The 18,889-nt window shown below is 44.6% G+C and overlaps 1 protein-coding gene across 1 annotated transcript in view; it reads right to left on the bottom strand.

The window, feature by feature from the left end:
• Positions 1 to 2,798: 2,798 nt before the first annotated feature.
• The window catches only part of TNS4 (tensin 4), a 53,911-nt gene continuing 37,820 nt past the window's right edge, over positions 2,799 to 18,889 (bottom strand). Inside the window, exons 2-12 of the mRNA XM_044675098.1 lie at positions 18,264 to 18,752; positions 15,184 to 15,626; positions 12,474 to 12,563; positions 11,375 to 11,500; positions 8,661 to 8,759; positions 8,460 to 8,537; positions 8,043 to 8,114; positions 6,394 to 6,562; positions 4,742 to 4,810; positions 4,419 to 4,445; positions 2,799 to 3,538 (exon numbers count right to left, since the gene is read on the bottom strand). Coding sequence (XP_044531033.1) covers positions 3,397 to 3,538; positions 4,419 to 4,445; positions 4,742 to 4,810; positions 6,394 to 6,562; positions 8,043 to 8,114; positions 8,460 to 8,537; positions 8,661 to 8,759; positions 11,375 to 11,500; positions 12,474 to 12,563; positions 15,184 to 15,626; positions 18,264 to 18,752 — 1,804 coding nt within the window. The 3' untranslated portion in view covers positions 2,799 to 3,396. The remainder of the gene's footprint in view (positions 3,539 to 4,418; positions 4,446 to 4,741; positions 4,811 to 6,393; positions 6,563 to 8,042; positions 8,115 to 8,459; positions 8,538 to 8,660; positions 8,760 to 11,374; positions 11,501 to 12,473; positions 12,564 to 15,183; positions 15,627 to 18,263; positions 18,753 to 18,889) is intronic.

Below are 18,889 nucleotides of genomic sequence, written 5' to 3'. Positions count from 1 at the left end.
TGACAATTCAGAGGGGAAGCTGCCTGAGGTCTCAGCTGAGATACTTCAGCACCAAGTTCAAAGCCCAAACTGCCCAACAGGAAGTTTACCATCATATTTGAAAGATAGCAGCTTTCGTCACTTCCTGGAGGTCCACCTCTAATTCAAGTGGACAAATGGCAGCCCCAACACTGTTTTGGACTGCCCAAAGGGCAGTCCCTTGTTCTTGATTTGTTACTTATTGTCACGTGTGGGTAACTCATCTCCCCTCCCCACTAAGGGAGGTGGGGATGACATTATCTCTGGTGGCTAGAGTTTTAACTATGAATAGGGGTGAGCTAATTCCATTTACACAAATAGCACCTATCTCTGAGGGTTGTTGTCAAATGACAAATTCGTTAATCACTTTAGCACAGTGCCAGGCACACAATAAACTTAAAAACTACCTCCTGGGGGCAGCTGGGTAGCTCAGTGGATTGAGAGCCAGGCCTAGAGACAGGAGGTCCTAGGTTCAAATCCAACCTCAGACACTTCCCAGCTGTGTGACCCTGGACAAGTCACTTCACCCCCATTGCCTACCCTTACTGCTCTTCTGCCTTGGAACCAATACACAGTATTGACTCCAAGATGGGGAAGGTAAGGGTTTAAAACAAACAAACAAACAAAAACTACCTCCTTCTCTGTCTGTCTGCCTCTCTCCCTCTTTTTCTCCCTCCCTCCCTTTGGTCCTAAAGCTTCCCAATTTGTCTCACTGCTTCAAGCCTTTCCCCTCTTCAGATTGATTTTCCATTTGTCAAAGTGACATTCCTTAAGGGCAGAAAGGAATGACAGTGGTGCTCCCCTGCTCAGTTTAATACAAACTCCTTTGTTTGATTTTTAAAAAACCTTTCATAGCTCAATCTCAGCCTACCTTTCCAGCCTTGTTTTCTATTACTCCTCTTCTGGCTGCCTCCTATAATTCCAGCCTCCCCTCCTCGCTCCTTTCTCCTCTTTTCAGCACCCTTTTATATATTGTCTTCTCCTATTGGAATGTAAACTCCTTGAAGGCAGGAGTTTCACTTCTACCTTTATATTCCCTGGGTCTGGCCTGGATGGTAGGTGTTTAATAACTACTTGCTGATTGATGGATTACCCCAGGTCAAGCATCGAGTGAGGAGAGGAAGAGAGTGACAGAGGTAGAAAGACTATGAGAAAGACTGAGAGGAAAGAAGGAGAGAGAGATTAAGAGAGGGGAAAAAAGAAGAAAGATTAAAAGAGAGAAATTGAGAGATTAAGGAAAAAAGAAGGGCGAGAGATGAAAAGAAAAAGGAGTGTGATGGAGCCACAGAAAGGCGTGCACTGGGGTTGGCTGAAGCAGTTTTATCTCCTCACCTTCTATCTCTGCCATGCTGGGGTTCCATGGACCTGGGGAGGCATAGGGGCGCAGCGGGAGGATGGCTGGTAGGGGTGGTGGGTTTGGGTGGGCAGTTCCCTGCCTTTCTGTGCCCATCACTCCCTAGGCTGCTCCAGCTGAATCTGGTTTCCCAGATTGAAACTGTAACCTCGGCAAACCAAGCCCTTGGCCAAGGTTAATGATGTACTGCTGGCCGCAGCTGCCAGCTGGCTCTCATTAGAGGCCAGTCACTTGTTACTTCTAGAACAAATGTGACCCTTCTTCCAGAGCACTCCCTCCCCCCGCCAGGACCTTCTGCATCCAATGAATGTGCTCCGGACCTCCCCTTTCCCCCCACCCCAGCAGAAGCTTGTGAATGCACTGTCTGGCTTTAGGAGCAGCCCATTGTCCCCCTAGATGCTCTGCCTTAAATAAATCTTTCCATCTCCTTAAACAAACTCTCCCCCCACCTCCCCTTTCTAGGAGCTGCGTCCCAGAGATGAGCTCTCCATCCAGGGGCCCGTTTGGATTCTTGACTCTCTGCTGCTCCCTCGTGGTAGTTGCTGATGGCTGGGACCGTAAACCAGATTTCGGTCCTTTGTTCTGAGGGGCAGAATGAGAATTAATCTATGGCATATCCGGGATTTGAGATGAGAGCTGGAAGGTTCTCCAAAGGGCATTTCATCCAAGCCCGCTGTTTGACAGGTGGGGAAACTGAGGTCGGGAGAGAGACTTGTCCAAGGTAACTCGGGAAGTGAGCGGTTCATGGAGCCCAGGTTAAGAACCCCTGGGTTCCTCTAAGGAAGGGACAGCTGTGAAGTCTGATACTGAATCTTTCCTTCTAAGAAAGCCAAAAGAGGTATAGGAATGAGAAGCTGTCAGGGTCTGCTTCTGGTTTCAAAGAAGAGAAATACAGATCATGCTCGCCGGGAACTTCTTAAACTAGTTATATTTTATTGTTGTTAAAAACCAAGGTCACAGCAGGGACACAAGCTAGCTTGGAACAAAGCCTTGTGACACATGAGGTGACCCCCAGAGCTGGCCCCCTCGGTCAGGCCTGAGCACACAGTGCTTGTACACTGGGATGTATGTGGCTTTTTACAAAGGCACCAATCCAGGGTGAGCCGACCTCAGAGTTTTAAATGCACCAATCAGCAGCAAGCAAGAAAGGACTATACATAAGGGATGGCTAGATTCCTTAGGTGCAGTGCTTATACCTAAGCCAGTTTTCAGTGTTTCTGTTCTGATCCCTGTCTCCCTCCCCCTCCCAACCCCCGCTGTCCCCAATTTTTGGGGAAGCCTGACCAGAATTGCCTGAGAGACTCAGGAAAAAATATCTTTGGATCATATATCCCTTTGGCAGTCTGCTGAAGCCCCTTCTCACATGAATATTTTAAATGCAAATAATAAAATATATAAGATTACAAAGAAAATAATTTCTATTCAAATTATAGTTATCAAAATATTTTAAAAATCAAGTTCATTGACCCCAGGTTAAGAACCCTTGGCCAAGATGTTCTGACTTTTGGTTTTCCTAGAATGCATGGGGATAAGGGTCTGGGGAAGGGAGCTGGGCTAAACAGCCTTCAAGCACTGGCTAGATGGCCTTCCTCTGAGATTCTGTGACTGCATTATACTGGTGATAAATGGAGCCAGTCCAGAGAAGACAAAGCCCGTCCCATCCTGTTGCTGTCATCACTGAGCATGGACTTCAATCCTCAAAGTGTGTCAGGCATGGTGCTCTCTGGCTCCCACTTGTGTAGGGGCCAAGCACCTATCACTTGAGTCTAGCATTCTCTTCTACACAAGAACTCAGCCCTGCCAACGTCTAGAGGTTTCAGCTCTAGAATTTGTTCAATATCAGTCTCTTCCCGGCCTTCCATGGAAAAGATAACTTTGACCCTCCTGGGGCTAGTTTATCTAGAAGAGGGGTCTTGGCCTCGCTCCTCAATCAGGCAGAGATGAGCACGGGATTGCCACAATGGGGTGTAGGGAGAAATGGGGGGCATCCCTTGGCCAGTTGCCCTCTTCACCTCCTGTTGTGCCTACATCTTCTCTGCATCCAGTAGCAGGGTGCCCACGAGGTCGATGACCAGAGAGACTGGCTGGACAGTGTCATATTCAGCAAAGAGATGGCATACATTTTCTGCAGGCTCTGTCAAGCTCTTGGCAACAAAGCCAAAAATCCTTGAGGAGAGAAAGAGGCAACCTGAATGAAGTCTATGGTTTAAAGATTCTTCAGCCTGAGAGGACTAGATTTCCTTAGTTTACCACCCCTGCTCTATCACACTTGGCCTTAATCTAGCCCTCGTTACTTCCCTAGCTCACATCTGGGCTTATTGAAGGCATCTGTCCCAAAAGAAAAGGAACTGAACCTCTAATCCCGCCCATCAGACTGGGTTCCCTCAGGCAGAGACTTCTCTTCCCAATCCCATCAGACTAGGTTCCCTCAGAGCAGAGATTCTCTCCTCCAAATTGCTTCTGACTGGGATAGGGAGGAGAGGGTAGAAACTCTCTCCTCCCTATCCTATCAGACAAAGGGCTCCCTGGAGGCAGAAACTGTCTCTTCCCCTCATCAGGCTGAGGGGTCCTTGAGGTGAGAAGCAAGATGGCAAAGTAGAGGCTTGGAAAGCTCGAACCTCTCTGAGAATCCTCTCCAACCATCCTTAAAACAACACGCCAAAACAGATACTGAAGTGACAGAACCAACAAGGGGATGGAATAAAGACATTTTCCTGCAGAGGGTAGGAACTTTGCTTCTCCCCATCCCAATCAGTTTGGGGGTTCCCTAAGGATAGGAACTGTATCATTCCTCCACCTCATCAGACTGGAGACCTCCTGAGAATATGGAGTACAGCAAACTGTACTCATTTCTCTCAAGCACAGGGATTAGGTCTTCCCTCCTCCAATCAGACTAGAGCCCCTCTGAAGATAGAGGAAGGCTTGAGCTCAAGGACAGTCTCTTCCATTCTTTGAATCCCTCTCATGATCCAGCACAGGGAGGATCTGTAGACAGGCTGACGGGCTAGGAAAGCTGAGAATAAGAGGAGAGAGGAGATGGACTTACCGGGAAGATTTGCAATACTTCTGCCACCTATTTGAAAGAAAAGGGAATCAGAATGAAATGAAGAAGAGGGGTTTTGTTTGCTTTTGAATGGAGAAGGGTATGGGGAAAAGATCTAATTGTTCCCCCCCTCCCCTTTTTTATCCTCCTTCACAAATCCTACAGAGTCACTTTAAACTCCTCTCTCCTGGGTCCACCTTATCCAGTGAGTCCTGCTGGGGATGGAGCAGGACTGGCTGAGGGATGTATCAGGGGTAAGTGGACTGGAGAAACGTGGGACTACCATTTTGAATCCTAGACTCAGTAGTCCTCCACCCCATACTTACTTCCTATGCTCTGGATCCATGCCACAGAAGCGGAGGGTGGCAAGTGGATAATGACGTCGGAAAAATACTCTGTGATGAGAGAGAGAGAGAGCAAAAGAAGAATGGGTGGGAGCCTCCTTCAGCATCCCAAGAACATTTCCCTAAAGGAAATCCCTGAGGAATTGGGGGCCAGAGAAGTTGAGGAACACCAATTCAATATGCATAATATAACATTAATATTATATCGATATGCTATGTATTGTTTATATATCATTAACATTTATTTAGCACAGTGTGCAAAGTACTGTAATATCCATAAAGATAGGTACAAATCATATCATTCCATACAGGGAAATAGATGGCAAGGACACAGATATTATGGAAATAAGGGAGAAGTCAGTTACAAAGAAGAGGTCTAGGTAAGGTTCTAGGAGAATTTTGAGGAGAGGCAGCTCACTTTCAGGTGAGGAAATTTTCATAGAAGAGATGGTGCCTAGTTTGGTCTGGAAGGAAAGGGAAGAACTAAACAGATGGAAATGGGTGTGGAGGGTTGTCTCATTCAATCTGGGAGGCCATTGGGTAGAAGCAAGGTGATAGAAGGGTTCAGGACAAAGAAAGAGCATGGAGTGTGATGAGGACAGAATGCAAAATACGGAAAGCAACATGTGAAGTAAGATGGAAAGTCAGGTTGGAGGAAGCTTATTGAAAGTCTTGAAAGCCAGGAGTTTGCCCTTTATTCAGCACACAATGAAAACTGCTAAAGATTTTACAGGAGAGGAACAATAATCAAGGCAGCTTTGTTGCTTGAGAAGATTGCCTGGGTATAGGCTTGAAGGCTAGACTGGAGAGAAGAAAGACTAGAGGCCAGAAGATCAGAGCTATTGTGATAGTCTACCAGTGAGAGGTAATGAAGACTTGATTTAGAGTGGGAGAGGAAAGAAGGAGAGAGATAGAAGAAAAAGAATCTGGCAACTTATTATATAAGGGTAAGAGGAGAGAGGGAAAAGGTGACTCTAAGGCTATGATGGAAGGATGATGGGTGCCATTAACAGAAGTAGAGGAAATGAAGATTTCACTTTTAATGAAGATTTCACTTTTGGGTGCATGGGGTTTGAAGTGTTGGCAAGACTCTCAGAAGGCTATAAAGACAATTGGAAATACTGGATTGAAACTCAGTGGAGAGGTTTGAAAGGAGGATGCAGATTTAGGGGCATCATCTTTATAGAAATATCAATTGAAACCATGAGAATGGAAGAGCTCAAAAAGAGAAGAGGGCCCAGGAGAGAACTCTTAGTTCCCTTGTGTTCTGTTTGAACTTAAGGGGTAGAAGGAGGTCAGGGAGTCAGAGAAGGAGTGATCAGACATCAGAGAAAAACCACCAGAGTATAATGTCAGGGAAGCTAAAGGAAGAGAGAAGAAGGGGGTAGTCAACAGTATCAAATGCTGAAGAGAGGTCAGGGAGGATGAGGATAAAGCAAATGCCACTGGATTTAGGAGCAAACAAGAATTGTTTTTATGAGAGTGAAAAGCCGACTTTCTGCCATTTATTCCAAGTGTCTGTCCACGAGGCCACTTTGCTCCTCCTTTTCTAGTTATACTAAGCAGAATGATGTCGCCATCATTACTCTCCTTGTACCCATCACCCTAGACCTGGTGGCTAGGAAGCCTCTTACTTTCTTTGCACATCGGTGAGGGTGATGCCCTGGTCTGTGACTTTTACATGGACCACAGTAGGTATGGGGGGAGTCTCCCTCTCAAAGGTGGTCGAGATGGCCTTCTGCACCGCCATGGCTCCGCTTAGTGTCTCCACATTCACTGAAGTCAGGTACAGGGCTTGGCAACCTGGAGGACACAGACAAGAATGGCCTCTGCTCACTGAAGTGCCCTGAAACACACTCTGGGGCCTCTACAGGGGACCGTCTCCTTTTCACCGTCTGGACGGAGCCCACTGCAAACGGTAGGGCTGAGTGGGCAGCAGCTAGGCAGGGAGGACGTGGGGCCAGGTTTTGGATTGGAATTCAGAGTCAAATGGAAAGATTCATGGGCTTGTTGGCTATTATCTCTATGTTCTGTCATTCATGAGAAGGACGGAGATTTGAATTTATGGCCATGCAGGGGCCCTGGGTTGACTTTCCCCTCTCGTGTTCATTCTGACTGGTCATCACTCGTGGGGCCCTGTGCAGGCTGAGGCAGGTTGGAGATAAAAATACACGAATCTTGTAGAATTTGGTCGCTGGCCTCCTTTGGTAGGAAGAAGCTTGTGTGCTTGTGTGTGTGTGTGTGTGTGTGTGTGTGTGTGTGTGTGTGTGTGTGTGTGTGAATATGGGAGCTTCCAGATGTAACTTCAAGGTATGAGTTAATCCAGATGTCCAAAGTCTAATTAGGGGAGGGGGTGGGGAGGCAACTAAGAATTGAAAGAATCTTGCCAGAGGGGTCTCAGGCGAAGAGAGCCAACCCCCAGCCCCAGTAGGGGAGGGTCCTCAGGCCCAGAGAGACCCACTTAAGATGAAAGAAATAATAGGTTTTACAGCTGGTAGAGTTGGAAGGCCCCCTCCGGCATCATCTAGTTCAACTCCCTCATTTTATGAGAAAGTTCAGAGGTTAAGTGACTTGCCCTTGATCACAGGGCAGAGTAGGAAACTTGGGTCCTTGGACTCCAAATTCAGTGTTTTTTCTACTTCTGATACTCCTCACAGGGGGGCTCCTAAAGATAGTGAAATATTGTGTGTGTGTGTGTGTGTGTGTGTGTGTGTCCATCTATGGCAATTCCAGTGGGAGGTGAGAAGTATGGGGCACTTTTCTTTCATTGAAAATGATCATAAGGGGGCAGCTGAGTGGCTCAGTGGATGGAGAGCCAGGCCTAGAGCCAGGAGGTCCTGGGTTCAAATCTGGCCTCAGACACTTCCTAACTGTGTGACCCTGAGCAAGTCACTTAACCCTCATTGCCTACCCTTACCACTCTTCTGTCTTGGAACCAATGCTTAGTATAGATTCTAAGGCAGAAGGTGAGGGTTTTAAAAAAAATGTTCATAGAAACATCTTTGTGCAAAGCAACAGTCTAGCTGTCCCTGGTTCCCTGATACCTTGCTGGCTGGCCAATTTTATTCTTTCAACCTTCCTACTTTTAGTCTGAGGAGAGAAGAATGTAGCACCTTGTTAAAGGCTTAAAATAAAACCCTGATGGGAAACATGTGTGTGTATATGTGTGTGTGTGGTGGTGTTGATGAGGGTTTGGAGGTGGGAGGTGGGTCTGGTCTGTCAGGCCCCTCAGATTCAAAACTGGAGCCTTCCCGCTCTCCCCCCTTCTCTGTTAACCACTTACTGGCTGATTTCTTTAGTCTGGAGGCCTCCTTGTCTGCCGGCAGATCTGGGGCTCCATCTCCACCTCCCAATTCTAAGCCAAAGAAAAACCACAGACCCCCAAAAGGGTTGGACTAAATCAGTCCCTCTAACAAAGAACACCCCTCATGAATCCCTCTCAATTGATCCTTCTAACTCTGTGGTGTGACACGTCTAAGTAGCCCACTTATTGCAATTATGCAAATATGGGATGCTAGGGCTCTAGCCACGCCATCTACTTTGGAAGTTTATGAATCTTTTGCTTCCTTCCCCCATCTGTCTCTCCACTTCCCTACTCCCCCCTTTCTGCCCCCCTCCATTCTCCTTTGTCTGTCATAATGTCCTCACCCAATTCTGTCAGAAGTTTTCATCTGGGACTTAGTGAAATGGGAGGACTCACCTTTCCTGGGAATAATGAGCTTGCAGGGCAAGGCTAAGGGCATGATGGAGTGCTGGTATACGAAGGCCGACAAGCTGCCTGCAAGGAAAATGGGGTCACCAAAGAGGAGCACGATACACCAGCACTGCCCAAGCTGGCTGCTGAGAGGGAAACTGAGGCAGGGCAGAGGCTGAATGGAACAGAGATGGCACCGGATCTTACCAAAGTAGGGCTCATCCCCAGCCCCCTTGAGGTGCACCCCTTTGGCTGAAGATTCAATGAGGAAGTGTCGAACAAGGTCCAGGTCGCCAACATCTGCTCCTGTGGCCAAGGAGGAATAGTGAGTGAATTAGTGGCACTTAGAACATTTTAACCTTTTCCCATCTGGGATGAGGATGTATGTTCAGGAGACATCTTGGAGCTACTGTGGCAATGGTGGAAAGAGCTATGAAGTTGGTCTTGAGGGGTTTCAAACCCTGGTTGTCTCACTGTCACTCACTGGGCCTCAGTTTCCTCATCTATAAAGCAAAGGGATTGGACTAGGTCAGTGATGGGCAAATTATGGCCCTTGGGCCAGATGGGCCCCCTGAAATGTTCTATCTGGCAGTGAGACATTATTCCTAATCTGACAAATACAGTGAGTAGGATACAATACAATGAAATTTTGAAAGAGTTGCCTTAGAAACAGACTGACGGATGAGCATTTCCTTACCGTTGGCCCCTTCTTTAAAAAGTTTGCCCATCATTGGACTAGATGATCTAGAAAGTTCTTTCCAGCTCTAAATAGTAATCTCATTCAGAAACAAAATCACTCTGATACTGATGAGAATTTATTCTTTAAATCTTCTCAAGATGCTAACTTCTTTTGGTTCCCACTTCTAGTGTCTAATACTCTTTTTGTCTACTTGTGTGATTGAAGGCATGTGAATTCATCTCCCTGTGCCTCAGTTTCTTCACCTGTAATTTAAGGGATCTGGACTAGAGGATCTCTAAGGTCTCTACCAGTGTTAAGTCTTATGGACGAGAGAATTTTTCTCTGTGTTCCAAGAACCTTCAGGGACTCCCATTTTCCTTTTAGACCAACTTTAAACTCAGTTTGGTACCCAAAGCTTTTCATAAACTTTCCATGCTCTTTCTCTTATAACTGATATTGTTAATTTCCAGCAGAATTCTTACAACATAGCCTTTTCTCCTGGTGTTTTACTTTCCTCCTGTAAGTCTTTTTGAGCAGGCCATTCTCTTGAGTTGAATCGATCTACTTCCTCTCTCATCCAATTCATATTCTTCAAGGTCAGCTTTCTCCCAGGAACTTTCCTTGACTCTTTCTCCTCCATGACTTTACTTTCTCTCAGTGTTAATGCTTATAGATTTTTTTGTTGTTGGATCATTCTTCAGTCATGTCTGACTCTTTGTGACCCCATTTGGGTTTTCTTGGCAAAGATACAGGAGTGGTTTGCCATTTCCTTCTATAGCACATTTGACAGATGAGAACACTGAGGCAAACAGGGTTAAGTGACTTGCCCAGGGTCACACAACTAGTAAGTGCTTAATGCCATATTTGAACTTGAAGACAAATCTTTCTGACTCTAGGCCCAGCACTTTATGCACTATGGTGCCACTTAGATGTCTTGGATACAGACTGAATTATTGTGCACTTGGTTTCATTTTCCATTTTTTTTTAAACCCTTACCTTCTGCCTTAGAATCAACACTGGGTATTGTTTCCAAGGCAGAAGAGCGGTAAGGGCTAGGCAATGGGGGTTAAGTGACTTGCCCAGGGTCACACAGCTGGGAAGTGTGTCTGAGGTCAGATTTGAACCCAGGACCTCCAGGCTCTCAATCCACTGAGCTACTCAGCTGCCCCCCTCCATTTTTTTCCCTCTATATATTTTGCCTCCCGAATAAGACTCCTGGTATAATGGAAGACACCTGGAAATTGGAATTGGAGGACTTGACTTCAAGTCTCAATCTGTTGCTCATAAATACAAGCTGTGTGACAATGGATAAGTCATTTTGTTTCCCTCACTTTTGTTTTTTTCATCTGTAAAATCGAGATAATAACAAATTGGCCTCACAGTGTTATTATGAGGATCAACAGAGATAATGTGTGTGAAGTGCTTAGTAACTATAAGAAGTTATATCAGCATAAGCAATTAGTAATTATTAGCTAAAATTATACCGATTAGAGTGGAGGGGGTATTCATGGGTACAGAGAGAACCATTCAAGAAAAGACATACCTTAATAAGAGTTAAATTCCTAAGCTAGTATCCCTGTGGTAGGTGAAATGGGATTTACTGTTAGGTTGCTTCTCACCCCTTTTCCTTTCTTCATGGATTTGGGGTCATGGGTTTGAATTCTGTTTGTTTCCCTTTCTAAGTTACTTCTCCTCTCTGGACCTCAATTTTCTCACCGATAAAATAAAGGAACTGGACTTGATGATTTTATGAGGTATCTTCCAATTCTAAATCCATGCCCCAATGGCTATCCATTTCAGGTCCTGGGGAGGCATATGCATTTTTTTAAAATAAAAAATCAGTCTTAGCTCTTGGAGTTAGATGCAGACTGAAGCATACTATCTTCCACATTAGTTTATTTACAGTTTTATTTTGGAGTTTGGGTTTTATATGAGTATTGCCTTACAACAATAACCAGTATGGAAGTATGTTTTGCATAATAATACATGTATAATCCAGATCAAATTCCTTATCGTCTCTGTTAAGGGGGAGGGAAAAGAGGAAGGGAGACAATTTGGATCTTATCATTTCAGAAAACATGTTGAAAATGATTACATATGATTGGGAAAATAAAATATTTTTAATAAAAAAAGTCATTCAGAATTAATACTGTATATTGGTTCCAAAGCAGAAGAGTGGTTAGGGCTAGGCAATGAAGGTTAAGTGACTTGCCCAGGATCACACAGGGAAGCATATTTTTACCTGATCTACTCTGAAGAGATGTTGGTGATTCTTGAACCTTCATGGCGAGACCAAAGGACCCTCGATATGATGTGCTGTCCCTGATCACGAAAGTACCCGGCTCCTGCATCCTCAGCAGCTCGATTGCTGAAATGATTCTCATGTCAGAGGCTGCCCCCCTACCTGACGTCCCTTTCTACAGTGGATCTTGCTGTCCTGCTACCGTTCTATGTGGACCAATCAGCCCTGATCTTGGAAACCTCTAGGGAAGGTGGCACTGGAGTCTCATGGACCCATTCTGGAGTCTTACCTACTTGTAGGCAGGAAGTACTTTTTACTGTCTAATCTCCATCATCCTGACTGTAGGTTCAATTTGTTTCTTACTGTGTCTGTATATATTTGCTTGCATGTTCTTTTATTAGATTGTGGACTTTTTAGGTGAAGGGATTTTCTTTTGCCTTTCTTTGAATCACCAGTGCTTAGCACAGTGCCTGACACAGTTGGTGCTTAATAAATGTTTATTGATTGACAGACAATGGAGGTGGAGAATGGCAGAACCACTTACTGGCTTACCCCAGACCATTCCCTGTCCCTAACTGTACCGTGACAAAGGAAAAATTTTGCCGTGGTTTAGACAGGTGACTGATCTAGGGACGTGGCTTTCCCATGACAGCTCTCCATTCCTTCCTTCCCCAAGGACGGTAACTAGGGATAATTATACCTGGGGCAAATTCATTTCAGGGGGAGGTTGTGGTGGTGGTAGTAGTAAAGAGAACGGTCTGACCAGTAGGTAAATTGCAGAGGAGTAGGGGATGGTCTATCCTTAAAAGAGTTGATTTGTGCCACTGAGTTGAAAGAGGAAGATGGCCCTTCTGAGGGGTGCCATGGTGTTAGGACCCTGGGGTGGCAGCCTGAGGGGGTGGTCCCTGACTGTAGAATAGCTGGTAGAAGACCATAAGGTAAGGACCAGGTAAGCAGGGTCCCCATCCCACCACCTCAATGGAAGGAAGTGTGCTCCCTCTTATCATTGCCCCTGTTGTCCCACACTAGATTGACTCTGATTTTCTCTCTTTTTCTTGCCTCCCTCTCCTCCCCTCCTTTCAGAGAGCATGTACATTACCTTGATCCCGAGTGATGCTTGGTTTAAACCAGTACTTGGATGTGTCCATTACAAACTTCATGGTTGGTGGTGGAGTTTCTCTACTGGGACCTGGAAAAGAAGATGTACCCCTTCTTTGCTAAACAGACTGTGACAATGCCTTCCCACATTTTTTGTTCATAGAACTCTCAAACAGAACCAAATTAAGAGTTTCTAGGGTGTGGTTATAGGTGGCTAAGTGGTGCAGTGAATAGAGTGCTAGCCCTTGAATCAGAAGGACCTCAGTTCAAATCCAGCTTCAGACATTACAAGAAATCACTTCACTCTGTCTTCATCTGTCAAGTGAGCTGGAGAAGGAAATGGCAAACTACTTTAGTGTCTTTGCCAAGAAAACTCCAAATGTGGTCATGAAGCGTAGGCCATGACTGGAAGATTCAACAGGACAACAACAGCAGAAAGGGTGTGAGTATCCCTGAATTGGTAGAACTATTTACACATTAATTTCTTTCTTCAACAGTAAGAGGAGAAGCTATCTATTTAGAAGTGGAAGGTAAGTTCCTTGAGCACAGGGGCATTTCATTTCTGCTTCTCCAAGGCCTAGCATATGAGCTGATATGTAGAAAGTGCTTAAGGGTTCCTTTTTTTTTTTTTTAATGCTTACCTTCTATTTTTTTAATGGCTCTTACTTTCTGTCTTAGTAACAACTCTAAGGCAGAAGGGCAAGAGCTAGGCAAATGGGTTAAGTGACATGCCCAGAGTCACGTAGGTAGGAAGTATCTGAGACCAGATATTATAGGACCCAGGTCCTCTCAACTCCAGGTCTGGCATTTTATCAACCATACTACCTACCTGCCCCTCTTAAGGTCCCTTCTAACTCTCATCATGAATCCTGTGACAATTCTGGCAATTAATCAGAATCAAATTGGTAAAAACTCAATTAAATGGTTAAGATCATCCCTTAGATCAGTGACACTGCTCTGCCTGAATCTGTTCAATTTCATGGCCCATTTCCTCCCTACTTCTAGAAGTGCCATATGACATATTTACCTTCTAAAAGGCAAGTAATAGTCTCTGAGAGAAAGAACATTTTACTTGGAGTTGGCAGACCTGAATTCTAGGTCTGATTCTTCCATTAATTTTGTAAGTGGCTTTGTGGCCATTCCTTTTCTGGGACTCAGTTTCCTCATCTGTAAAATGCAGGGCTTAGGTTGGATGCTCTCCCATCTATCTGTGAAGTTCTATAAAATTAAAAGGAATTGGATTTGGAGGATTTTTGCAAAATTTGACAATATCTGGGAAAAAACTGAAGATGTCAAAATGTGACATGAAACTAGGCCAAGGAAACAGGGCTAAGGGAACTCAGGAGGCAACATAGAACAGTGGATTTTGGAGGGAGAAGACCTGAATTCAAATCAAGTTTCTGATGCTAATTACCTATGTGACTTTGGGCATGTAGGTAGATTAGCCTGTAAGGTCCTCAGTTTCCTCAGCTATATAATGAAGACATTGGGACTTTGAGATCTTTCTAGTCTATTTTTATGAATTGAAGATTTCATGGTGTGACATGGAACTAGGCCTGAGAACTCCGGGGCCAAGTGAATTCTGGTAATAGCCTATCATAGTGAAGAGAGCAGAGGATTTGAAGTCGTAAGATCTGGGTCCAAATACTGGTTTTGCAAGCTATTGGGCCATTCATGTAGCTATTTTGACTTTTGTTTCCTTATCTGTAAAATGAAGGGGTTGGCTCAGATGACTTCTAAGCTTCCTTCCAATTCTAAAGCTATATGACATTCATTCATTTATTCAATAAACATTTATTAAGCATCTACTCTAGGTCAGGAAGGGTAGCTAGGGGCTACAATGGATAGTGCACTGGCCTTGGAATCAGGAAGACTCATTTTTTTGAGTTCAAATCTGGCCTCAGACAGTTAATAGCTATGTGACCCTGGGCAAGTCATTTAACCCCATTTGCCTCAATTTCTTCACCTGTCAAATGAGCTAAAAAAAGAAAATGACAAATCACTCCAGTATGTTTACTAAGAAAACTCCAAATAGGGCCATGAGGAGTTGTATACAACTGAAAAAAAAAAGACTGAACATGTGTCAGGCACTGTGCCAAACTCTGAAGATTTGAAGATTCCAAAAGAGACAAAAGTCCTTATCTGTGTGAACTTGGGTTACTCACAGGAAGGTTATCTCTGTTCCTTAGCATAGTGTGTGGCACGTAGTAGGTGCTTAATAAATACTTATTCACTCCCTGCCTTTCATCTATAAAATTAAGAAACTGGACTAGATAACCTCTAAGCTTCCTCCCAGCTCTAGATTAGGATTTAACACTGAGGAACTATGAACCTGTCCCTGTCCCCTTGTTTGTCTCTCTTTTAACCTTTACTTTCTGTCCAAGATAAGACAAGGGCTAGGCAAATGGAGTTAAATGACTTTCCTAGGGTCCCACTGCTAAGAAGTGTCTGAACCCAGATTTGAACCTAGGTCCTTCTGAGTCCAGGCTGATTCTCTGTCCTCAGTGTCACCTAGATACCCCATGAGCTCCTCTGTATTGGGGGGTGGGGTGGATTTCCAGACAAAGGGAATAAGAGAATAAGATTCTTGGTGGGGAAGGAAAGGGCAAGGACCATATCTTATACTACCTAATCCCCCACTTTACTAGATTAAGGTTTAGTACCCAGAAAGAGCTTATTCAATGTTAATAATTTGGAAGAGGAAAACTCACTCTCTGGGGAGGAGGCAAACTTGTTATCAAATGGGGCTTTGCTGTGGCTGCTGAGGGCTGCGTAAGGGTTGCTGGGAGTGTCCACCGTGGTCCGGACAAAGCTGTGGTGTCGTCGAGGAGGCTGTGGGGACACGGGGTCTGCTTCTAGGTAACCATTGACCAGCACGATGGGGATGTCCACCATGGAATTAGCAATGGATGGGGGGCAGCTGCTGGCATGTTCCTTCTGCGGTGGAGGTGAGTCTGAGGCAGCAGGCTGGCTCAGGGTGGTGACTGGTGGTGTGAGTCCTGAGTCAGGACTCTGGAGGTGGAAGTAGCTGGGTCTCCCACTGGGGGAAGAGGTGTTGGAGTGGTGGATGCTGGAGGAAGAATGCCTGGGACATTCTGGGGACTTGTAGGCAGGCTGGTGGCTGGCAGTGCTGGTGGGAAGCAGAGACTGATTGCTGTAGTGGGAGAGAGAAGACAAGTTGATATGATGTCTCTGGAGAGCATATTCTCCATGCCAGGCACTAGCTGCTGGGCCCTAGCCACAGTGCCTGGCACATAGTAAGAGCCTAATAAATAAATGCCTGTTGATTGGCTGTCTAGGGCAGCATTGAGTTTGATTTAATGCAACCTTCTAAGTCAACATTTCTTAACCTTTTTTGGTGTCAGTTTAGTGGAGCCTATAGACTCCTTCAAAGAATGTTCTTAAGTGCATAAAATGAAATACACAGGATTTCAAAGGCAATCAAATATGGTAAAATAGTTATAATAAAATGATATAGATTACATACAAATGTAAATTATAAATAACATCATAGAATATAAATAAAAAATATTTGTATAAACTCAAGAAGTTCATGAACCTCAAGTTAAGAATGCCCATTTTAAACAGTTTCAACTCAATGAAATGGGACCACTAGATGGAGCAGTGCTTAGAACCCTGGGTCTGTAGTGAGGAAGACTTGAATTCAAATCTAGTCATGCAACCCTGGTTAAGTCACCTAACCTTTGATTCAGTTTGTTCACCAGTAAAATCAGCATAATAATAACACCTCCCTCCCAGGGTTATGTGAGGATCAAATGAGATAATGTTCCAGTGCCTAGCATGTCTGTTGTTGTTCAGTCACTTTTCTGTTATGTCTGACTCTTTGTGACCCCATTGGGCATTTTCTTGGCAGAGATACTAGAGCGGTTTGCCATTTTCTGCTGCTCTCATTTGTCAAACTGAGGTAAACAGGGTGAAATGACTTGCTCAAGGTCACATAGCTACTAAATATCTGAGACCAGATTGAACTCAGCCTGGCAAATAGTGGATACTTGTTTCCTTCCTTCCTTGAGTATTCCCCAAAGATACTTAGCTATATATGACTGGCATAAAGTTTTTCCACCACTCAGTCCTCTTCCCTAGCATCTTCCCCACCCCAAGTCTCCCCTTCCCTTTGCCCCACTTCCTTCTGGATTCTGACCAGTACTTAGAGAGTTCAGTTTCAGGACAGATTGACCCAGGCATAAAAGAAATGAGTGGTTGGGTTCTGGCCAACTGCTCAGCCTCCAGGACAGAATAGTGGATTACAGTTTCCATAGGAAACATCAGTGTGATATGTAGCCAAAAAGTCAATGAGATATTAGGCAGCCTCAGGAGTTACTGAGAACCCCTACAGTGGATATAGTGCTAGGTCTCGAATCAGGAGGACCTGGGTTCAAATCTGGACTCAGATACTTCCTAGCTGTGAAACCCTGGGCAAGTCACTTGACCCTTCTTGCCTCAGTTTCCCCAACTGTCAAATGAGCTTGGGAGAAGGAAATGGTAAACCATTCCAATATCTTTGCCAAGAAAATTTGGACATGCCTGAAATGTCTAAACAAGTTGTACCAGACACTGCAAAGCATTGGGGATTCAAAGAAAAAATAATCCTTGCTCTCAAGGAACTCATAGTCCAATGGGGGAGAAAATGTGCAAACAAGCTATAAACAGGGTAAATTGGGGGTGGTAAGGGTAGCTAGGTAGCACAGAGGACAGAGAGGAGCTAGGCCTGGAGTATGGAAGACCTGGGTTCAAATATAACCTCAGATATTTCCTAGCTGTGTGACATTGGGTAAATCACTTAACTCCAATTGCCTTGCCCATGTTGCTCTTCTTTCTGTCTTAAAACTAATACTAAGCAGAAGGTAAAGGTTTAAAAAAAAATTAGGGAAGGCATTAAGATGAAGGAGGATTTAGGCAGGATTTGAATTCAGATCATCTTGACTCCAATCTGTGTTATCCAAACTGTGTTAGCTGTGTGATCTTGGATAAGTTGCTTAACCTGCCTGTGTCTCAGTTTCCTTATTTGTAAAATGAGGAAGTTGGACTAAATGGTCTCCAAGGTCCCTTCTAGCTCTGCCTATATATTTATGAGCTTATGACTATGATCTCTTTCTAATATGTTCCCACTGTGGCTTGAGATGATAAGGTGGAAAACAAACTGGCAAATTCACAAAGTGTATGATGAGAAAGGGATTAGAATAAGGAAATAGAATAAGAAAAAATCCAGCAAATATGAAGCTTTGCTTCTTTTTATATTTCTTTTTTTTTTTTTAAGGATTTTCTAAGATCTTTTCTTTGCATGTATTTAGAGGGCTATGTATTCTGTGGGACAATTCTTAATGCAGCATCATTGTGTGAGGTAAAAAGAGTACTATTTTTGAAGGCAAGATTTGGGATTTGATTCCCACCTCAAATCCTAGTCAGGTTAGTTATGGGACTATGAACATGCTGCCTAACCTCTCAAAGACTCGGTTTTCTCCTCTGTAAAATGGGGATGAGCACAGTGGTATGATCTTCCTTAGTAGGTCAGATTTTTTAAAAAATTAATCCCACTTTAAACACATGAGCTCCATATTTAAATGAATTCTTTTGTAAGGCAAAGAGTCCTTAATTTATCTTAGGGGAAACCAAAAGCAGGTTTTTTGTTTTGTTTTGTTTTGTTTTTTGCTTAAAGTGAGGCATACCTACAGATCGTTCTGCTAACATTCATTCCCTATCCATGGTTGGTTTGGTCATTAGGAAGGGAAGGGAAGGGAAGGGAAGGGGAAACAAACAAAAATGGATGTACCTGCCAAACACATAGCTTGTGTCAGATCCTGGGCTGCTGGACAACAGAGAAGTCCCACTGCCCCTCTGCAGGGCCCAGCTCCCCAGTGAGGGCCTTGACAAAATTCCTGAGCCTGGAGAAGCATCCAGGAGGAAGCTGTCACTCTGAGGACCAGGGTTCTTGTTCTTGGGATGGGGAATGGCAATACCAGGGGAGGGCAAGTGATGAGATGACTGCTCTCCAGTGCGGGGTGAAGGTTGATGCAGATAGTGATGTCCCCTGTGCTGGTTCCCAGAGAAAATGAGGCTCTCACTGCTGGCACTGTTTTCACGGGGTCTGTCTCTGCAGAGGAGGAGGCCACCACTGAGAGGTGATCCGCAAAAAGGGATGACTGAGGGACTAGAAGAGCGCTGGGGGGGTTCCTGGCACCTTGATTTGGCAGATGTCACCTCAATATACTTGATATCTTGTGGAGAGAGAAGCAAAAAATCAGTAACATCATTCAGTGAACTATACTCAGTCTGGAACCTCTCTGGAAGAGAGCTTGCGCGCTCTCGCTCTCTCTCTCTCTCTCTCTCTCTCTCTCTCTCTCTCTCTTTCTCTCTCTCTCTCTCTCTCTCCCCCTCCCTCCCTCCCTCCCTCTCTCT

The sequence above is a fragment of the Gracilinanus agilis genome, chromosome 4 (assembly GCF_016433145.1).
Source record: "Gracilinanus agilis isolate LMUSP501 chromosome 4, AgileGrace, whole genome shotgun sequence".
Classification (NCBI taxonomy): domain Eukaryota; kingdom Metazoa; phylum Chordata; class Mammalia; order Didelphimorphia; family Didelphidae; genus Gracilinanus; species Gracilinanus agilis.
The sequence above is the reverse complement of the archived record's forward strand: the minus strand, read 5'-3'. Positions and strand labels throughout refer to the sequence as shown.